The sequence below is a fragment of the Nicotiana tabacum genome, chromosome 2 (genome assembly GCF_000715075.1).
Source record: "Nicotiana tabacum cultivar K326 chromosome 2, ASM71507v2, whole genome shotgun sequence".
NCBI lineage: Eukaryota > Viridiplantae > Streptophyta > Magnoliopsida > Solanales > Solanaceae > Nicotiana > Nicotiana tabacum.
In genome coordinates this window covers 14,539,565-14,560,355 of record NC_134081.1, presented here as the reverse complement: position 1 = coordinate 14,560,355, position 20,791 = coordinate 14,539,565, and the positions used below count along the sequence as shown (strand labels likewise).

Below are 20,791 nucleotides of genomic sequence, written 5' to 3'. Positions count from 1 at the left end.
TCTGTATAACTTCAAAAGAATCATAATATATATGGTACATTCGCGGATCACCTATTAATGACATACTAAAACTGTTATAGCTTCATAGTATTGCTACTATTTGTTTGAAAAAAGGAAAACAAATGTTCTGTACTCCTACTATATTCTAATTCGATTCGAGTTGTCTAGGGAACATGAATTTTTTGACGTTAAGATTCAGACCTTCCTCAAATGCATTCAGCCATATTTTCTTACCTTTATTTAGTGAAAATTTGATTTTTAGTGGGTAGAGGAAATTGAAATGAGACTGAACTGAAAGAGCCAAAAGCTCCCAAACAAATTCCAAAAGCTATTGCCACATGGTAATCACAACCAATCTCTATATGTTGTCTCATATACTAACTTCTTTTCAGTTGTCTCCAGTTTTGGTTTCCATTGCTTGGGCTATAGAATATTGACATGACATAAAATTTGTGATTGGCATTTTTCCACATCAAACTTCTTCTAGTTTCCAAGATTAGTAACTTTTGGACTTGAGTACACATCTAATTATATCATCCTTGTGTTGTAGTATACTGAGGGTCGTTTGATTTAACGATAAGTTATGCTGCGATTAGTTATGCTAAGATTAGTTATACTGAGATTAATTTTGTTGGGATTAATTATCCTGGTATTATTTTGTATTGACTCTGGTATTTTGTTTTTAATCTTGGGATTAATTTTGCTGTTTTATCATGGGATAACTTATTTTGGGATTACTATTCCACCATATGGCATAAGTTATCCCGTTACTATTTTTAACCCTCGGATAACTTATCCCAGGATTAGTAACCAAACAAGAGATAAGGCGGTACTGAAATTTTTATCTCATAATTATTTTTGCTTATTCATCCTAACAAACGACCCTAATAGATTAAATTACATTACTCAATATATGGCTTTTAGATAATGTTAGTGCAGATATATTATCCTCAAAAAAACAATTCTTGCTTTTTTATCTCCCAAAATCTAGACATTACACCACATACTACACTATTGAACTGGTCCTATTGAAGCTGCTGATATCCCTTTTTAGTTTAGATACATGCACATATATTTTTCTTTTTTTTTTTCTGCAAGAAATGTCACTGTCCAGGATCATAATTCAACTGTTCTTCCAGCACTAAAAGGAGTTCAAAACTTTTGAAAGAGAATGAACATTAACAATAAAACACAGAACAAAGGGTCCAACTGATTCTCAATTAATGTTCACTATTTCTTCTTTGAGAATTAATGACCAACAAAATATGATTGTACATAGACATTGTTGTTGGGCTAAATCTGTCTAAAAATACTCTTAGTATGGTGTGGTATTGTCTGTTTTGGGTCAAGCCTGCACGGTTTTACCCAAAAAGCCTCACACCATTAAAAGTATTCAACTACTTATAAGTAGATCATTTTTTTTTCTATTTTCTATGTGGGACTTTGTTCACACACCCAATAATTGTTTTATACTTTACAGTATAAGATTTTAAGAATAATAGCCATGAGTTAATGCGATGATGCTGTTTTCAAATCTACTAAAACTCCGAGAATGCATAAAAAATTGAAATGACTATTAGAAGGAAGTTGTCCAAAAAACCTACAATCTCTTAAAATTTATGCAGATTTCGTTAAAAATAAGACACGACGGAAGAAAAAGATATATACGGGTGATACCAACGAATTGAGATTAATGTTTAGGTCATACTCACTCCGGTCTATAATAAGTGATTGTTTTACCTATGACATACCCATTAAAAAAATACGAACTCCTGGAGAGAAAAAAGATGTATTCACTAAATTAACCTTAATTAATTGTTACTTTGACACATTGAAATATGTAAATAAGGGTAAATTTTGAAAAAATAAAATTAATTCCTTCTTGATTACGTAAATGGACACTTATTTTGGATCAAAATAAAAAAGTAAATAATTATTTATTGTGAACCGAAGAGAGTATTTCGCTAAGAGTCGTTTAGTCTATCTTAGACTTAATTATATGCCACTAGAAAACATAAATTAAAGAACTTTTAGTACTATTAGAAAAAACAAAACTTTACAAAATTAGACTGATTCAAATAAATCTAATTTGTTTGGAATTAGGACCCGGTTATTGTTGACGTTGATGACTATTATTCCCGGAAGTATTTATTGACATTTTGTTTGCTTCTCTATGATACTTGTTATTTCTAGACTTAGTGGACGTTTGGACATAAGAATTGTAAAGTTCCGAAAAAAGTGAAATTTTTTTTTCAAGTAAAAATAGTATTTGAAAAATAGAGTTGTGTTTGGACATAAATATAATTTTGGATTGTTTTTTAAATTTTGCGAGTGATCTGAAGTCAAAAATTTTGAAAAAGAGGTTTTTGGAGTTTTTTAAATTTTCGAAAAATTTCGAAATTCATCTTCAAGTGAAAATTAAAAATTTATGGCCAACCATTGATTTCGAAAAAAAATAAAAACTTTTTCAAAAAAAAAGTGAATTTTTTTAATTTCCAAACGGGCCCTTACTAAAACACCAGGAATCCAAGATTTCCTAAAGTATTGATTTGTCAATATCAAAGGTTAGAAGGGTGTCTTCGCGCAATGTTAAGAGTTATCGTCATTTGATTAGGAGGTCACGAGCAGAGCCGAATTTAGGATTTTTATAACATGGATGCACTACTAAAAAAGAATAACTTAGCGGGAATTGATCCCTCTTCCTTTGGATAAATAACTCAATATTTAACCAAGTGTACCATCAAACCTTCTTAGCTCATAGGGGTCAACGGATAATATTAGATCAATTCTCATAAATATGTATATAAAACATGTAGTTTGAAGGAAAGACCATGGGTTCATATGTCCCATAATTTGAGCCTAAATCCGCCACTGATCATGAGTTCAAACCATAAAAATAACTTCTTGCAAAAACATAAGATAAGAATGCGATTAATAGACACAATATGATCGCTTTTCTTCGAACCCGTGCATAATAAGAACTTAATGCATCGAACTGCCTTTTTCTCTAATAATTCTAATTTGAATTGAACTTGCTTAAGCTAGTGTTTGTTGGGGATGCTCACATAGGAAATGATGATGCCCAAAGGTAATTGTCTATGGCATATACTCACTCCTGTCCACAATAAGTAATTTTTTTAGATATTTTCATATAGATTAAAAAATTCACCTTTTAACATTAATTAGCAATAAAATTGACCATATTAATCTTTACTATCTCTTTACATAAATACCCCTAACACGTACTCCAACATTATTTACACCAAGAGTAATGTAGGAAAAAAATAATTAATTTATTTTTAAAATCTAAAAAAATCACTTATTTTGGACCCCAAAAAAAAGGTCAAAAAAATTACTTATTGTATACAGAGGGAGTATATATAATAATAGAGAGTAAGTGAAAAAGGTTTTGCAATGATGGTCATCTTAAAATGTGCATATTTCAAGGATATTTTGTGCCTATCAAATAGCCTTGCTAGACAATAAACCTTAATTTTAAGTGGCACAGATAGTCAAGTCAGTGGAGACTTAAGCATGAAATAATGAAGATCTTTAGGATTATCTTTGTCATTATCAAGTGGTCCCTGCATGTTTGTTGACGTACTACATTTGTTTTTATTTTTTTTATTTATAAGACGGTATTTAATTTTTAAAGAAGAAAAAAAGGACTTCTGATACATAACAAAAATATGTTATAATATTATTATTTTTAAAATATAAAAATATGTTATTTTTCTTGGAATAAACTAAAAGGTAAAGAGTGATATAAAATGAAAAATAAGGAGTATGTTGTATTCAATATATCGTAGCATCATCTCGATAAACACTTCCTCCACAAAACATTATTTACAGTAAATCATATTAATTTATTATTGTTAAGTGATAATTATAATAATTATGACAAGTGATAACACCGATCTATGTAAAGACGTACGTAATACATTCATTTGTTTAGTGTAAACTTTAGATGTGAGTGAAGTATTTTAAGGAAATACAGTGCTTATAAATTTCTAGCTGATCTAAAATTAACTCTAAATAATGAAAAAGAATCAATGTACATCATGTTGCCAATTTCCTCAGCGTAACCAAAAAGATAAATTTTACATTAGCCCATGAAAATGAACATAATACACTATTTGAAGTAAAGTTGGAAAATTATTTTCATAACCCTTTTATTATTTTTTCGAGACCTATTTTGATATATATATATAGAGAGAGAGACCGAAAGAGGAAATGGAAGAGAGAATTATAAGCGTTAATGCTTGCATCAAAATTAGGTTGTCTACGTCACAGCTCGAGATGTCGTCCTTCCACAAATTCTGTACGAATGCAAAATGTCTTACGTGTGGAGCTCCTTTTTTTTTAAGTTGAAGACCACTCTCTTAACTTTTTTCCTTTGCACGTTGGGGTGGGGGTCATAGTTCTTTAAATTACTTTTATCACTCAGTCTTTTACAAATTTTTATGTAAAGGACTTGAATACTTTTTGCTAATACTCTGAAGTCTGAACCAAACTTTTATATTGTAAAAAGGAAAAATAACAGCTTTCACTTTACCTTTAGTAAAAGTTGAGAGATTCCTCACTTCTATACTTAAATTGTACAATAGTACAATATAAATTGGCAGAGTCCATAGCATTTGAATGATTAATAAACCGTGAGAAAAAGTGGAGCAGAATCTAGTTGTGGAAAAAGATGTTTGTAAAAAGCCCACTGTCTACTAAAAAGAGTAGTTTCTATAGTACCCTTTTCTACTAGAAAGTTTATCACTTCTTGTAAAAAGGTTTTCTTTTGGTTTCTCGCCACGCATCTTGGGCTTGATTAAATCGTGATGTCATTTGGCTAAAGATAAAAAATTACTTTAACACTCCGCCACATTCTTTGTTAGTATGAACAAAGCATGAATGTATATGAACAACTAACAACAAAATTGAATTAAACCATCTAAACTTTGTTGAAGACATAATTGAAAAGGGCAATTCAGTGCATAAAGTATCTCGCGTTCAAGTAGGGTCTGGAGAAGGTTCACACTCCAAGGGAGTATGATGTAGGCAACCTACCTGACGTAAGCATTAGTTGTTGATTCCACGTCGAACATGTAACCTATAGATCACACAGAGATAACTTGACCGTTGTCCAAGGTTCTCCTCCGTTGAACCTCCGTTGAAAACATAATTAAGTAAAGAAAAGTGTGTTTTCTCTAACAGCTTTAAGTCCTTAACTAAGACGATTATACAAATCAATTATTAGCGAGGGGCATATTAAAGATATAATTAATAAAATAAATAAAAATATTTATTTAAACCGTTTAAACTTTTAAATGATGCAGTCAACACAATTCAATATAATTTAGGAAGACCAAAATAAGAAAAAATTACATTGGCTCAATGAATTATACACACTAAAAACAATGAATTAATTACATATAATCTGCAAACTCAAGCAAGAAACCAGTTTTACAAATTCATTCCTCTCCAAAACTTTCTTTTTTCTATTTGAGGAATTTTATAGTGTCCTTTAAAAGTAACAAAAAAAAAGAAAAAGAAGAAAAGCAAAAGAAAAAGGAAACTTATTCAAAATCTGCAAAGATCTGGTCTTTCTTGAATCTCAGTAGCTGCAATCTTTGAAATTGACATTGAATTAATCCCTGCTTCAATCAATCTCCTCTTTGGATTACAAAGCTCTTGAGACTTCTTACAATGAGCAATAGCAGCTTCAATTGAACCCTCAATCTCAGTATTTGCACTACTACTTCTCTTAAGCAAATTCAACTCATAAAAACCATTAGAATTCAATGAAAAAGATGATAAAGATGATGAAGAAGAAGAAGAACCATTAGATGAAGAGGAAGACAAACATTTAGTCGGAGAATGTCTTTTAATTACTGCTGAAAATGACTTCCTATGACTATTCACATTATCTTCAACCCCTTCTTTCTCAATATTTCTTATCACACTAGCTAATGTTGGTTGTGTACATTTTCCAATATGGCCAAATGGGGTTTTCTTAGATACTTTAATATACTTATTTTCACAATCTTTAGTACTAAAAACTTGTTGATCAGTCTCATCTGAACAAGCAGACTTGTTAAACAAAGACTTAAGATTAAGATATGCTTTTGAAGCCTTAATCTTTTGACTAATTAATGATTGTTTAACTAACTTAAGTTTCTTGGACCAAGTTTTCTTTGGATGGTCATTCATAAAATTACTGAATTCAGTTGACCATTGAAAAAAATACTCATCTGGATTAAGTTCACAACTCACTCTACAAGATTCTGAGGGGGAAATATTGCACGACTCAAATGGGGTACTAGTATTAGTACAAGGTGCAGTAGAACTAATAATCCGGTGCGTTAAGCTCCCGTTATTCTTGGGGTCCGGGGAAGAGTAGGACCAGAAGGGTTTATTGTACGCATTAATCAAATTCTTGGAATTAATGCTAAATCTTTCTTCTTCTTGAAAAGTTTCTAACTTTGAGGTGTGAAGAAGTTTTTGGACCATTTCTAACCTTGGAGGGAGATGAAGAGGGAGGAGTTTGCCTCTATAGAAAAGTTCATCAGCCGGTGAAGTTGTGGTAATTTCTTTGTCAATGGAAATAGAAGACATTTGAAACTCAAATTCTCTACTTTGTGGAGAAGAACTTGTACAAGAACTTACTTCTATATCTATGTAGTCTTCTTCATCTGCATTCTTGATTTTAGATGATGAAGATGAAGGAGGATTTGTGGCCATTTAATGTGAGCAAAAGACAGGAGTCTTAAGTCTACTTTTATTTTTCCTTTCTCTCTCACTGTTTTCTCTGTGTGTGTGTGTGTGTGTGAAGATGCTTATGGGGAGCTGAGCAAAATGTTAGAGGGAAGAGCAGAGGTTCTTTAAAGTGGAGATGATGCCAAGACATAAAAGCTTATAAAAAATGTAGAAAATGTCAGAAACTTTTCTATCTTTTTTTTTCTAGTAACAGCAATGTTTGGATCGAGCTATGGAATAAGACTTTGTTAATTTGTCGCCGCGTGACCTAGTTCGAGTCTTGGAATTAGCAATTTATGTTTGCATTAGTGTCGGATGCCTACGTCACACCCCCTTGGGGTGCAGTTCTTTCCGAAACCTGCGTGAACACAGGATATTTTGTGTAACGGACTATTTTTTTTTTTTTCTAACAATGTTCAGATCAACTTTTGTGTAGCTCGACTATTTTATGGAATATTTGTTATAATTTAGGTATGGAATAATTCTGCTCACCAAAACTTAAGCAAAAATATCTGAATTGTTATTTTCATTGAAATTAGAGGGGAAAAAAATATTTTGAATGCCTCTTAATCTGATAATAAATCCAAGTTAAACAATGCCCCACTCCCTTTCCCAAAGAAAAAGGGAAAAAAGTTTATTTGACTTCTTTTATTTATTTGGTTATTTTTCTATCTATGTTCCATACTATGACTGTTGGTTCACTAGATCTACTCTATGGTCAAATTGCTACTTATTCACAAGTGACAAATACTACTTGATTTTTTTTATTTTTTATTTTGCTTTTCACTATCAGTGACCAAAGGTTAAAAAAAAATACACTACTACTTAAGTTCCTGTTCAGCCATAAAATTTGAGAGTTTTTTTCAAATTTATTTTCAAATATCTGTTTTTTTTAATAGAATTTAACTCATTTTTGGCAGATTTTGAAAACAAAATTTTCAAATTCCAAAAATAGCTCCAAAGTAGTTTTTGAAGTTTTCTACTCATAAAACTTTAAATTCTTTTCAAGTAATATGCATGTTAAACACAATTTTAACTTTCAAAAATTATTTTTTATTTCATCTAGAAAAACTCATTCTTTTCAAGTTTCAACCAATTTTATGTTCAAACGCTAGCTAAATTTGATGCATAAATCTGAAATGTATGTTAAAGAGGCTTTAAAGGGATAAAAAATAGACTAATTAAAAATGCTAGACATGCAGAGGCGGATCCAAGATTTAAATTATATGGGTTTAATTTTAAAATTTTTAGCATTGAACTCATTATATTTTAAAAGTTATGGGTTCAAATCTATTATTTTTACAATTTTAATGAATTTTTACTTACAAATTTTTACTCTGCGTCGAGAGTTATGGGTTCAGTTGAACCCGTAGGTAATACACTACATCCGCCTCTGTAGATAGGAATATATAGATGGAAAATACTTACACCAAAAAGCAAAAATAAAATATAAGTCAAATAAAAAGCAAAAAATATGCACAATGCATGAAATTGGTGAACCTTTAAATCGTTTTAATATTTGCAAACACTAGTCTAATTGTGAGTATTTTGCAAATACTGAACTTCAGTAACTGACACTTGTCTAACTCAAATGATCCACGTGGTTAGTAATACATTAGTATATTAATTAAATGAATAACTAACTGACAACAAGCCGTCTTAGCTCAGCTGGTAGAGCGCATGGCTTTTAACCATGTGGTCGTGGGTTCGATTCCCACAGACGGCGTTCACTACTTTTTTTCATTTTCAGCCAAATTTGCTCTACAATTTCGCCTTTATTTATGAATGAGGAGAAAAATATGTATTAGGAAAATGAAAAGGTAATGCAACGGAAAACAGAAAAAAGAGATGATATTATCATATGTTTTATTGTTATTTAGCACAATGTAAATTGTAATTCCACAAGCTAGAATTTTAGCTAAATCAAACTAGAACATTTACTTTAGGTCAAATATATCCAAGGAGTTCTTTAATCTTGTTGGAACTTTATTACTAATAGAAAATATGGCAAATTTTAGTGGTAGAAAAACTATTTTTTATAAATTAGATAAATAGCATATTTGGTCAAACTTCTAAAATAAGCTTATTTGAAAAGTATTTTTTCTCAAAAGTGCTTGGTGAGAAGCAATTTATGTTTGACTAAATAATTTAAAAAATACTTTTGAGTAGCAATTAATGTTTGGTCAAACTTTTAAAAAGTATTTTTAAGTGTATTTTTTTCTCAAAATGCTTTTGAAAAAACTGTTTTTGCTTCTCAAAAGTTTGGCCAAACACTTTGACTTTGGGAAAAAATTACTTTTGGAAAAAAAAAAAAAAATACTTTTGGCCAAATAAACTATAAGATAAACTTAAATTGAGTGATTCAGACAGTGAGAATTCATATAACTAACTCAACTTGCTTAGAATTGAGGTAGTAATAGTTATTATTCTCTTCTCAATTTCAAAGTGAGACAATTTATCCAAAAGTTATAGACTGAGCTGCATGCACAAAGGGTCTTATATTGGATTTGTGGTTTGCACTTGTGTCCAAAAAAAAACATAGCTTTAATAATCAGAGAGCAAACAATTGAATAATAATGGCCAGTGTCTGCAAAACCCACAACCCCAATGCAGCAAACTTTGATTAAAGAAACAATTATATTGCAGTGGATATAAAAGAAACAGCCCATTCCTCAACACTTGGTTTCTAGCACCTCCAAAAAAAAATTAACAAATTCTGTTATGGATCTCTTCTTTTCTTCTGCTCCTATTTTTCATTGTCTCATTGACTAGGTCAAAGCAGTGATGGGGGAATCTTTTTAATACCTTTTTTTTTTTTTAACTGTTTTTGAGATGTCAACTTTTGACACTACTAACCCTACTCATAACTACCATAGCTTATAGGGTACAATGTCTTGCCTTTCCAATTTTTGGAAATGTTGAATTCAAACATATAAAAATGGTATAGCTTCCAATGCTCGAGGTCTTTGTTTTTATTCCCTTTCAGCTCCTCTCTCTTATCAGTTTGGAGAGCCCGGAACTAAAATGTAGTATTTTTTGACTCAAACGATCGAAATGCATGGAAAAATAAAATAATGACCAAAATATGTATAACGTCATTTTAAAGGGCGCTATACTTTAACAAACGTTTGCCCGTTAAGATACAGCGCTATTTAAAATGACGTTATACGTGAACTTGAAAAGAGCGAAAAGGTATAGCGTCGTTTATTAAGGCGTTATAGTATAGCGTCGTTTATTAAGGCGTTATAGTATAGCGCCTTAATAAACGGCGTTATACCTATTTAACTAATTTGTTATTTTTATCCGGACTATGATATTAGTGTGCTAAAAAAATTAGTAAAAATAGAGAAATTATTATTAGTTGTTAAAAAAAATATTAATTAGTTACTTTTTACTGTGGTATATGTATTTTCGTGAATATTTTGTGATTAAATTTATTTATTATTTTTTTTATCCAATTTAGATTATTTATTTACTTAAAGACTAGTAAAATAGATAAATTGTTACTTTAGTTTCCTCTAGTGGTATCTTGTGGCCTAATGTAGTGCCCTTTAGCATAGTATCCTTGTAGTTATTGAAATTAATTATTTAAGTATCTATTATACCCAAAAATACGTCAAAAAAGCTGATAATTCAAACACAAACTCTGTCCAATTTTAGTCAACAATCGTAAGAAAATAACATGAGAAAACAAAAATATTTCCTGGACTAAGTATGAGAAAACAATAATATTTTCAGGATACCTTGGTGCTACTGGGCCTCAAATATCGAGCCCGGAACTCATATGTGAATATTTAATAATTAAATCTTGTATAATTATGAAAATTAATTATTTAATTTTATTATAGTCAAAAATAAGTGAGTCATAAATAAAAATATATAATAATAAAACTAACATATAAAATAATAAAATTAACATATAAATTAATAAAACTAACATATACAATATTAAACTAACATATAAATAATAAACTAACATTTAAAATAACAGACCTATTGAGTGATAAATCGAGATAATTTTCTCATCATGAACACAAGAATTCAGGATATCTTGGTGCAACTGGGCCTCAAATATCGAGCCCGGAACCCATATGTGAATATTTAATAATTAAATCTTGTATAATTATGAAAAATAATTATTTAATTTTATTATAGTAAAAATAAGTGAGTCATAAACAAAAATATATAATAATAAAACTAACATATAAAATAATAAAACTAACATATAAATTAATAAAACTAACATATATAATATTAAACTAACATATAAATAATAAACTAACATTTAAAATAACAGACATGTTGAGTGATAAATCGAGATAATTTTCTCATCATGAACACAAGAATTCAGGATATCTTGGTGTTACTAGGTCTCAAATATCGAGCCTGGAACTCATATGTGAATATTTAATAATTAAATCTTGTTTAATTATGAAAATTAATTATTTAATTTACAAACAAACATATAAAATAATAATGAGTTACTCAAGTTGTTTGGGCAATTGAGTCAGGACAGGACGTTCAAGTTGCTCGTTTTCACTGCACAACCAACAAAATAATGAGTTACTCAAATTGACAAATACTTTACATATAGCTATATCACTTCACTTACAAATTGTAATGTGTTGACATCCCATGATGGACATTATCCAGTTGGTGATGACTCCCAGATGGACCACCATGATCCAACACACCAGAACTACGCATATTTCAACTGGATGTTGGTTCATAACTTGTAAAATTCATATTTGGCCGGTACCCCCTGTGGAATATATGAGTGTTAATACAAATTCAATACAGCAAAAATAAACATCGTAACACAAAGAAAAATTGAAGTTTACCACTTGTCTTGTGGATCATGTAAAGTAGGAGAGAAATTATTTTCTCGCTCCTCATTCGCCCGTGGAGATAAGTTTAGATCAGACCAAACTCTTTCAGCCGAAATCTGTTCGGCTAAAACTGCTCCAAAATAGCCACCCGATGATTGAAGGATATCCCTGCTTTGCGCAACCTCATTATTGCGAACGTCTTCAACCTTGACGTACATTTCTAATATTTTTATCACAAGAAATTCCTGGTATTCATCCGGAGTCCTCAAAAAATCTCTTAGAGTTTCATCGTCCTGGATGTTAAACTCAGCATAACAAGCAACCCCTTGCGGAGTGACAGAATACGGATATCTTCCGGTTACTTTAAGGTTCATCGAACGTTTGCTCACACTCATTGTTTTTACATAACAATGATACCAATGTATCGTACTCCATTATAAATGACAACTTAATATGATACTGTGGAGATAAACTATAAGTTACTGAGTTATTCGCCACCACTACCTCAACCCTCCCCTCCCCCAATATAATAAAACCCTTACTTTTCGCTCTTCAGATATTATGACAAAATGCAAAATAATTTAACGAAGAAGTATTTCAGAAGACTTGAGAATATTTATGAATGAATTTTTAGAAAATACTTAACCTCCTTAAATAGGGCAAAAACCAGTCCCGGGGTACAATACTTTTTACGTATAGCGCCTTAAATAAGGGCGTTATACCAATTTGAATTATTGTTGTGTCAGTTAAGCTCTGAAGAATTATTGGCAGGCCCACAAAATATGTATAGCGCCTTAATAAACGGCGCTATACCTTCCCGCTCTTTTCAAGTTCACGTATAACGCCCTTTTAAAGGGCGCTATACCTTTACGGGCAAACGGTCGTTAAGGTATAGCGCCCTTTAAAAGGGCGTTATACATATTTTGGTCACCATCTTTTATTTTTCATGCATTTCGGTCATTTGAGTCAAAAAATACCACATTTTGGTTTCGAGCTCTCACTTTGTGTGTGTGGTAGGTTGATATGTGAGACTAAAATAATTGTAGGTAATACTGTTTGACAAGACAATAGCCAAGAGGTCATGAATTTGAACGAGCACAAGTTTAACCGTTAGGTTTCTTTATTGACAACAATAACAAAAATCGAGAGGTTGTTTTCGATAGACTTAGTTACTTTATTGACAGTAGTATAATCTAGTTGAAACATTTAGGACCTGGTTTGTTTGGAGAGATAGAAAGAAAAAATAGATAAGAGAAGGGAATCACATATTTTTTATTAAGTAGAGATGATTCTAGCCCACGAATTTTAGTTGAATGGTAAGAGTATGACAAATGAGGCCGATGTGCACAGATAGCCAGTAATAACACATGTATTTACTTTTAAGCCATAGTTTTAAATGTCTTTAGTCTTTAGCCACTGCTTTAATAAACTTTTACCCGCCTGGACGAAAATACCCTTCTGCTATAAGGATTTCGCTGATACCTACGCTCCTTATTTACGATCAGCATTAGCTCAAACTTACGTGCAAACTTACGTGCAGGGAATTGCTGTGATCGTCCCAAATTGAAGAAGCTTCTCTTCCGATTTCAAACTAAAGAATTCAACTTTCTCGTCCAAAATTCTCAATAAAATTGCAGTTAGTTCTAAAGTTTCAGATATCTCTATATGCTTTTGTGTGTTTGTGTGAATTTTTATTTCGTTACTGAAGAATAAGATGCTAGGAATTTGATTTTTTTTCTTTTCTGTATTGATAATGTTAAGGACATCGCGTCCTTAACTCTGTGATTGTTCTGTAAATATTGAGGACATAATGTTAAGGATTTGGTGTCCTTAACATGACTGTTGTTCTAAAAAATATTAAGGACAAAGTGTCCTGTGTTTTGCAACTTGTATTAATAAAGTTAAGGACACGTTGTCCTTAACTTCAAGACTGTTGTTCTAAATATTAAGGACATAGTGTCTTGTATTTGCAAATTGTATTGATAAAGTTAAGGACACGATATCCTTAACTTCATGACTGTTGTTCTAAATATTAACGACATAGTGTCCTGTATTTGCAAATTGTATTGATAAAGTTTAGGACATGATGCCCTTAACTTCATGAGTACTGTGTAAATATTAAGGACATAGTATCCTGTATTTGCAACTTGTATTGATAAAGTTTAGGACATGATGTTCTTAACTTCATGATTAATATGTAAAAATTAAGGACATAGTATCCTGTATTTGTAACTTGTACTGATAAAGTTTAGGACATGATGTCCTTAACTTCATGACTACTGTGTAAAAATTAAGGACATAGTGTCCTGTATTTGCAACTTGTATTGATAAAGTTTAGGAAATGATGTCCTTCACTTCATGACTGTTATTCTAAATATGAAGGACATAGTGTCATGTGTTTTGCAACTTGTATTGATAAAGTTTAGGACATCGTGTCCTTAATTTCACGATTGCTGTATAAATATGTCATGAATTTCCCATTTTCTTGACTTGCATGATGGATATAATATGTATTATAGTTGCTTTTAATGGTAGATGGACTACAGACTATAAGTATCTTGATCATCAAACAAAGCTTGTTCTAGTATCTGAGGCAATTCGATTTGAAGATTTCATTAACCAAGTGTAATAACCCGGCCGGTCTTTTTGACTATTGTAATTTCGTTCCCCTATTTACTGCTCAAATTATGAATTACAGTTGTTATTTGGCTTGCCGGGGTAATTGGTTTGGGTCCGGTGAGGTTTTGAAATGATTTGGAGCACTTAGTGCCAAGGTTTAGAATTTAAGTTAAAAAGGTTAACCGGATGTTGACTTATGTGTAACGACCCCGGAGAAATTTTACTAAGGAAATTAAGGTTTGGTGGTGCCGAGGTAGATCAATTAGTACAAAGATTATAGAAATTTCTCGCGGGGAGCTTGCTCGCCGCGGCTCGGACTTTTTGGGTTGAACAATGCACCGATGTGTAAAGGAAAATTTTGTCCGAAAAAGGGACATTTCTGCGATCACTATGCAGTCGCAGAATCACTCTGCGGACCGCATAATGGTCGCAAAATGGATCAGGAGAGGGGCAAGATTTGAGAAAAATCTGCGGTGTACTATGCGACCGCAGACCTGTTTTGCGGTGCATTATGCGACCGCAGAACAAGTATGCGGGTCGCATAATGACCGCAGACCGGGTCAGTCACGCCCAGTTTTGGAGGCCAAATTATGCGGCCGATATGCCGACCGCATACCAGTTATGCGATTGCATAACTGCATCATAGCTTCCATTCTTTCTAATTTTTGACCCGATCCAACTTCGATTTATAGCCCTTGAAGCTCATTTTTGAGCCAAAATCTGACATTTTAGAGAGAGGTGAGAGCATTTTAGAGAGAGAAAGCGAAGACTTAGTCATTTATCCATCAATTTTTGTTCAAGGTTTGAACATTTCACAAGGATCTTGCTAGGGCTTCAAAGAGATAAGAATTTCTTTCTCTAATTCTTCAATTTCGGGTTTGGAGTAAAGATGGATGAATAATAGTATGATTCTTGGATATAAGAGTATTATGTATACATACCAATAAGGTTGTGAAAAGATTATTAAATTCAAATGGGTAAAGATTGGATTGAAAATGGTAGAAATCTTCATAGACTTTAATTAAAGATTGAGGGTCGAGTTGATATCGAAATTTGGTAAAATTTATACGGTTGGACTCATGGTTGGATGAACGTTCATACTTTGTAACTTTTATCGAGTTCCGAGGCGTGGGCCCCACGAGAAATTTTTGAGTTAATTTCGGATTTTATTGAAAAATTAGTATTTCCTTATGAAATTAATTACAATAATTGGTATTGACTGAATCGAATTAATTGTGGCTAGATACGAGGCTTTCAGAGATAAATTCTCGTGGCAAGGGCATAGAGGAATAAAGAATTACACTGTTTGAGATAACTAACGATTGTAAATCTTGTTCTGAGGGTATGAAACCCCGGATTTCGTATCGTTTTTACTATTTTGAGGTGACACACATGCTAGGTGACGGACTTGTGGGCGTGCACCATTGGGGATTGTGACTTGGTCCGTCCCGTAGCAACTGTAGAGTTGCATACTTTGTTGAAACTGTATAATACTTATGTATTTTAGAAATAATTTCTGTAAATTAGGTTGAATGTCATGTTTGGGCCTTGTGCCAGTACTACTTGGACCCTCAGGGGCCTTTTCTTACTATCCTCTCACTGTTTTCGATTGAAAATCTATACTCAGTCATGCTCATACCTGTTTACTACATAACTCAGTTTTATTACTCTGTTTGATGCATATAAATGTTGTTTTGGGCTGAGTTCCCTGTTTTTACTATTTCCGAGTGGCTTGAGAGGTTTATGACTGAGTGAGGCCAAGGGCCTGATTTGTGAGGATATTTATGGGATCGGTCTGCACGCCGCAACATGTTTGATATAGGCCGAAGGCCTGAGTGATTTATGTCATGATTTGGCTTGATATAGCGCTTGGGCTGAAGGAGCCCCTCCGGAGTCTGTACACCCCCCAATGAGCACAGGTACCTACTGAGTGCGAGTGCTGAGTGACTGTGAGGCATGAGTGATTGTGAGGTATGCCCGAGTGGCAAGAGTGATGGTGAGGTATGCCCGAGTGGCAAGAGTGATTGTGAGGTATGCCCGAGTAGCACGAGTGACTGTGAGGTTTGCCCGAGGGGCTCTATATGAGTGATACTTTTCCCGAGAGGCTGTTTAAGATTTTATCATTTTTGCTCACCTTTGCATTGAGCCTTTGTTGAAAAATTGTTGAAAAATATATAGTCCTTAACTTCTGAAAATCTCAGTTTATTGTCTATATTTTCAGAAGTTTAGGACATTTAAAAAAATATGTCCTGAATATTATTTTCATCCTTCAACAAATCAGGATGTAGTTAACAGATCCTGAAGTTCTACAACAATCAATGTGTGTTTCTTTAATTTTCTAAAAACTTCAAGACAATTTAATCAAAGATTGGCCCTTTAAAACTGTGAAAAAAATGGACAAATCAATAGTTAACAGAAAGAAAGAAATTAATAACACGATGTCTTCATATTACTGTTGAAACTGTAATTTGGCATAGCTGTGACCAAAATATTATGCTATACAAACAAAATAAAGTGCCTTGTGAACAATTTATAGGATATTTCAGAATTCATATGGATTCTTTACAGCAATTTTATTTCAATTCCACTACAACTGCTTTCTTTACAACTACACTACAGTTCCTTTGGGCAAGAAATTTCATTTTCACTATCATAGTCGTCGCCGACATTTTCTGGTGGTGTATCATAATCAAAATTTCTTTTCCACTCTCCATGTGCCCAAAGATTTGCTGCAAGTTCTTTTCTGAAGTTTGATATGTCCTCAGTAGGAATTTCTCCACATCCTTTCCCATCATCAACAATTCCACATACTTGATTAGGAATGCACCACAATCAGTCCTAAGAAAAATGTAAGATATGGAGTCAATTAAACAATATCTTTAATAAAATAAATCTAAAGTACATATAGATTATATAGCAAATGACAACACGTACGATCCAGTTTGGTGTGATGATCTTTGCCACTGAATATCAAATTTGTTGAATGCATTTCCAAAAGACTTGTGATTTTTCTCAAACTGTGAGAACTTTAGCAAGTGGGGGATCATGCGTGCATACATTTCAATGTGTTTTATTTCTTGCTCATAAGGCTCACTATATATGGAATCGTACACATCAATCTTTCTCTCATTCGAGTCCAATATCCCCAAAAGAAAATATGTCACATCATTACTATCTTCTGAAGGAAGCCGACATGGAAAAAAGATTTTGTCAACCTCTGTCCAAGCAATTCCACATCTACGATTGTCACCCCACACATATGGTGTGAGAACCAATGGATTATCACCACACCAAAACTCATCAGAAGCATCTTTATTAAAATTCTTATACATAAGTAGCATATAGTTATCAAAAAGTATATATGTAGTTGTGCAATGAAACAGATAGGCGCAAGGGTGGTAGCATTCCTTCTTTCTCAAATAATACAGGGCAATGTCAATATGCTTCATAAAAAGGCAAAAAAAGAAAAAAAAAACCATCAGTCATAAATAATTAAAAAATAATAAATTAAGAAGAAAGAAAACAAATGCCTTGTGAATTATCAAACTTTATCATCAAGTACAAAGCTACTATTTGAAAGCTCAAGGAAGAACATTTTGCTACTGATTTTTTGATGGTACAATTTATATGGATTCTTTCTCACACCATTATCCTCAGCATATATATCAGTTTGTCTCCTGAAAATTTTAAAAATATCAAAGTTAGAAATTTTATAAGTTAGTCCTCAATTACTAATTAAAGACACTTGGTCCTGAACTTACAGTAAGAAGGTCATAAGTTTAGAACACTTGGTCCTGAAGTTAGAGTTACAAATTCAAAAATTAAGGACAGGTAGTCCTTAACTTACAGTTACAAGTTCAAAAGTTAAGGGCACTTGGTCCTGAACTTAGATTTATAAGCTCATAAATTAAAGGATAATGAGTCTTGAACTTAGAGTAATAAGCTCATAAGTTAAGGACAATCGGTCCTAAACTTAGAGTGGAAGTTCAAAAATTAAGGACACTTGGTCCTGAAGTTAGAGTTGCAAATTCAAAAATTAAGGACAAGTAGTCCTTAACTTACAGTTAGAAGTTTAAAAGTTAAGGACACTTAGTCCTGAACTTAGACTTACAATCTCAAAAGTTAAGGACACTTAATCCTTAACTTAGAGTTACAAGCTCAAAAATTTAGGACATTTAGTCATGAAGTTAGAGTTGGAAGCTCAATACACTTAGTCCTGAATTTAAAATTACAAGTTCAAGACACAAATGTAAGCAATTAAGAAATAATGAATACATTTAGGGACTTACACTTTTTTGCGACCTTTCTTTTTCTCCTTGCCCAACCACCCAATGAATTTCTTCAATAAGTTTTCATCATCTTTGGCATAATAGAAAATACATGTACGAGTATATTTTGATTTTATCCAGCCCGTATACTCGGGAGTATTTTCATTGTGCACCATCGATGTTCCTCTTTTTCTTTTCTGTTCAAAAGGAGATTTCAATTACCAACTAAGCTTTTTATTCCCTTTCCCTCGACCAAGCTCTTCTTCAACATTTCCTTCAACCTCCATAGACAAACCCTCATCAATGCTCATTTGTGTAGTCGGAGGAGTAAGAGTAAGACTAGCAAATGATGGATCATCAAAACCAATACTATATCTCTTCCTTTTCCTAGTATATTGGTTAACGACTTCATCTTTGTTTTGCTCTACAAGCAACACTACATATACATTAATTTGCTGCAAGTCGTCAATTCTAGGACAAATTGTCAAATGAAGAGACAAAAACTAAGGACATAATTTTTGAAATGTCCTGACAATTTGAATTATGAATACAATATTAAGGACACAATCAATACCTATGTTGGCCACGCTGCCTTCTTGTATTTTTTTAACAAACAATGGAGCTGACATATTGATTGCATTTTCTTTATCTTGCAATTGTTCTCCATGTTCTTCGATTGCAACTTCACAAGATTCTGCAAAATATTTACAAGAGCTAACACAATTAGTACTTGTTACTAATCTTTGATTAAAACAAATATATATAAGATGAAAAAACTCTGTCTAACCTTTTGCAACTATCAAGATCATGCCAGTTAAATCATTATCTTGACTAGCATTTTTTTGGCTTCCAATATTGTCTGTAAGAGATAGAGGTGTAGAGATATCATATGTTCCTTCTATATATCTGCAAACAATCTCACTTATGCTTGTTCCTTGGGTATTTTCTATGTCTTGAGATTGTCTTCCACTTCTCTCTTTTGAAATTTCATTATCTTGATAGTCCACTCCATCTTCTTTCCTTGTAGCTTCAAAAGATTCTGTAACCTTTACAATTAATACTTGTTACTAATAGTTTACTAAAACTAACATTCAACATATCATGAAAATTCCACCTAACCTTGATTGGCATCATTTTGATTTCCAAATTTCTCTTTAAGTGAGAGAGGTGTAGATAGATCATATATTCCTTCAACACATTTGCATACAATCTCACTTATACTTGTTCCCAATGGATTTTTTAAATCCTGAGATTGCACTCCAGATTTATAAATTATTTCTTTTACACTTGTCTCTTTTGGATTTTCTTGGTCTTGACATTCCACTCCATCGAAAGATTCTACACACATTTGTAATCACAAAAATGTTTATATGTATTATGCTATTGAATATAAATTTCAATGACAACAAATTCAAAAATTGTATCTAACCTTTCCCAATTTCGATGCCAATATTAGTTTCATCTTCTAGATGCGCATCTCTATAATCGCTTTCATAATGATCTTCTACATGCACATCTATATCATCACATTGATTATCAACTGCATCTTTGCTAATTGGAACACTAGGTTCTCTCTCTATAGTCCTTTCATGAGGTTTGTCAAGAAGCTTAAATAAAGTATCAATCTTTGATCCTAGGTTTTTCTTTAAAGCCTGTGAGATAGTATTTAAAATAAGAATCAGAATGTTAGCTGCTTATAAGTTACGGACACTTGGTCCTTAACTTAGAGTTACAAGCACAGAAATTAAGGACAGGTAGTCCTGAACTTAGAGTTCCAAGTTCAAAAAATAAGGACATATAGTCCTGAACTTAGAGTTACAAGTTAAAAAGTTAAGGACATGTAGTCCTGAACTTAGAGTTATAAGTTAAAAAGTTAAGGACTTGTAGTCCTAAACTTCAAGTTACAAGCTCACAAATTAAGGACATTTGGCCCTTAACTTAGAGTTACAAACACAAAAATTAAGGACAAGTAGTCCTTAACTTAGAGTTACAAGAACAGAAATTAAGGACAGGTAGTCCTGAACTTCGAGTTCCAAGTTCAAAAGTTAAGGCCATATAATCCTGAACTTAGAGTTACAAGTTCAAAAGTTAAGGATAGGAAGTCCTAAACTTAGAGTTACAAGCTCAAAAATTAAGGGCATAGTGTCCTTAACTTAGAGTTACAAGCACAAAAATTAAGGATATTACCTTGATGTCATTTTGAATCCTTTTTTCTAATAAAGCTATTTTTTGATGTATTCTAGTACATTCTGCCTCCATATCCTTTTTGAACTTCTCCGATAATCTCTGAATCAAAAACCATAAAAACAAAAAAGTCTCTTAAGCAAA

The 20,791-nt window shown here is 32.3% G+C and overlaps 1 protein-coding gene and 1 non-coding gene across 2 annotated transcripts; one reads left to right on the top strand and one right to left on the bottom strand.

Annotated features, from left to right (window-relative positions):
- Positions 1-5,321: 5,321 nt before the first annotated feature.
- Positions 5,322-6,896, bottom strand: LOC107797975 (putative membrane-associated kinase regulator 4). The gene has a single exon (XM_016620899.2). It carries the CDS (start codon positions 6,730-6,732, stop codon positions 5,572-5,574), a length of 1,161 nt encoding a protein of 386 aa, XP_016476385.1. The 5' UTR covers positions 6,733-6,896; the 3' UTR covers positions 5,322-5,571.
- Positions 6,897-8,400: 1,504 nt separating this feature from the next.
- TRNAK-UUU (transfer RNA lysine (anticodon UUU)) lies at positions 8,401-8,473 on the top strand. The gene has a single exon. It is a non-coding gene; the product is annotated as a tRNA-Lys (tRNA).
- The last annotated feature ends 12,318 nt before the right edge of the window (positions 8,474-20,791 follow it).

Bases quoted from the DNA above. Each gene is read 5' to 3' on its own strand.
- LOC107797975 (XM_016620899.2), bottom strand. From the start codon at position 6,732: ATGGCCACAAATCCTCCTTCATCTTCATCATCTAAAATCAAGAATGCA.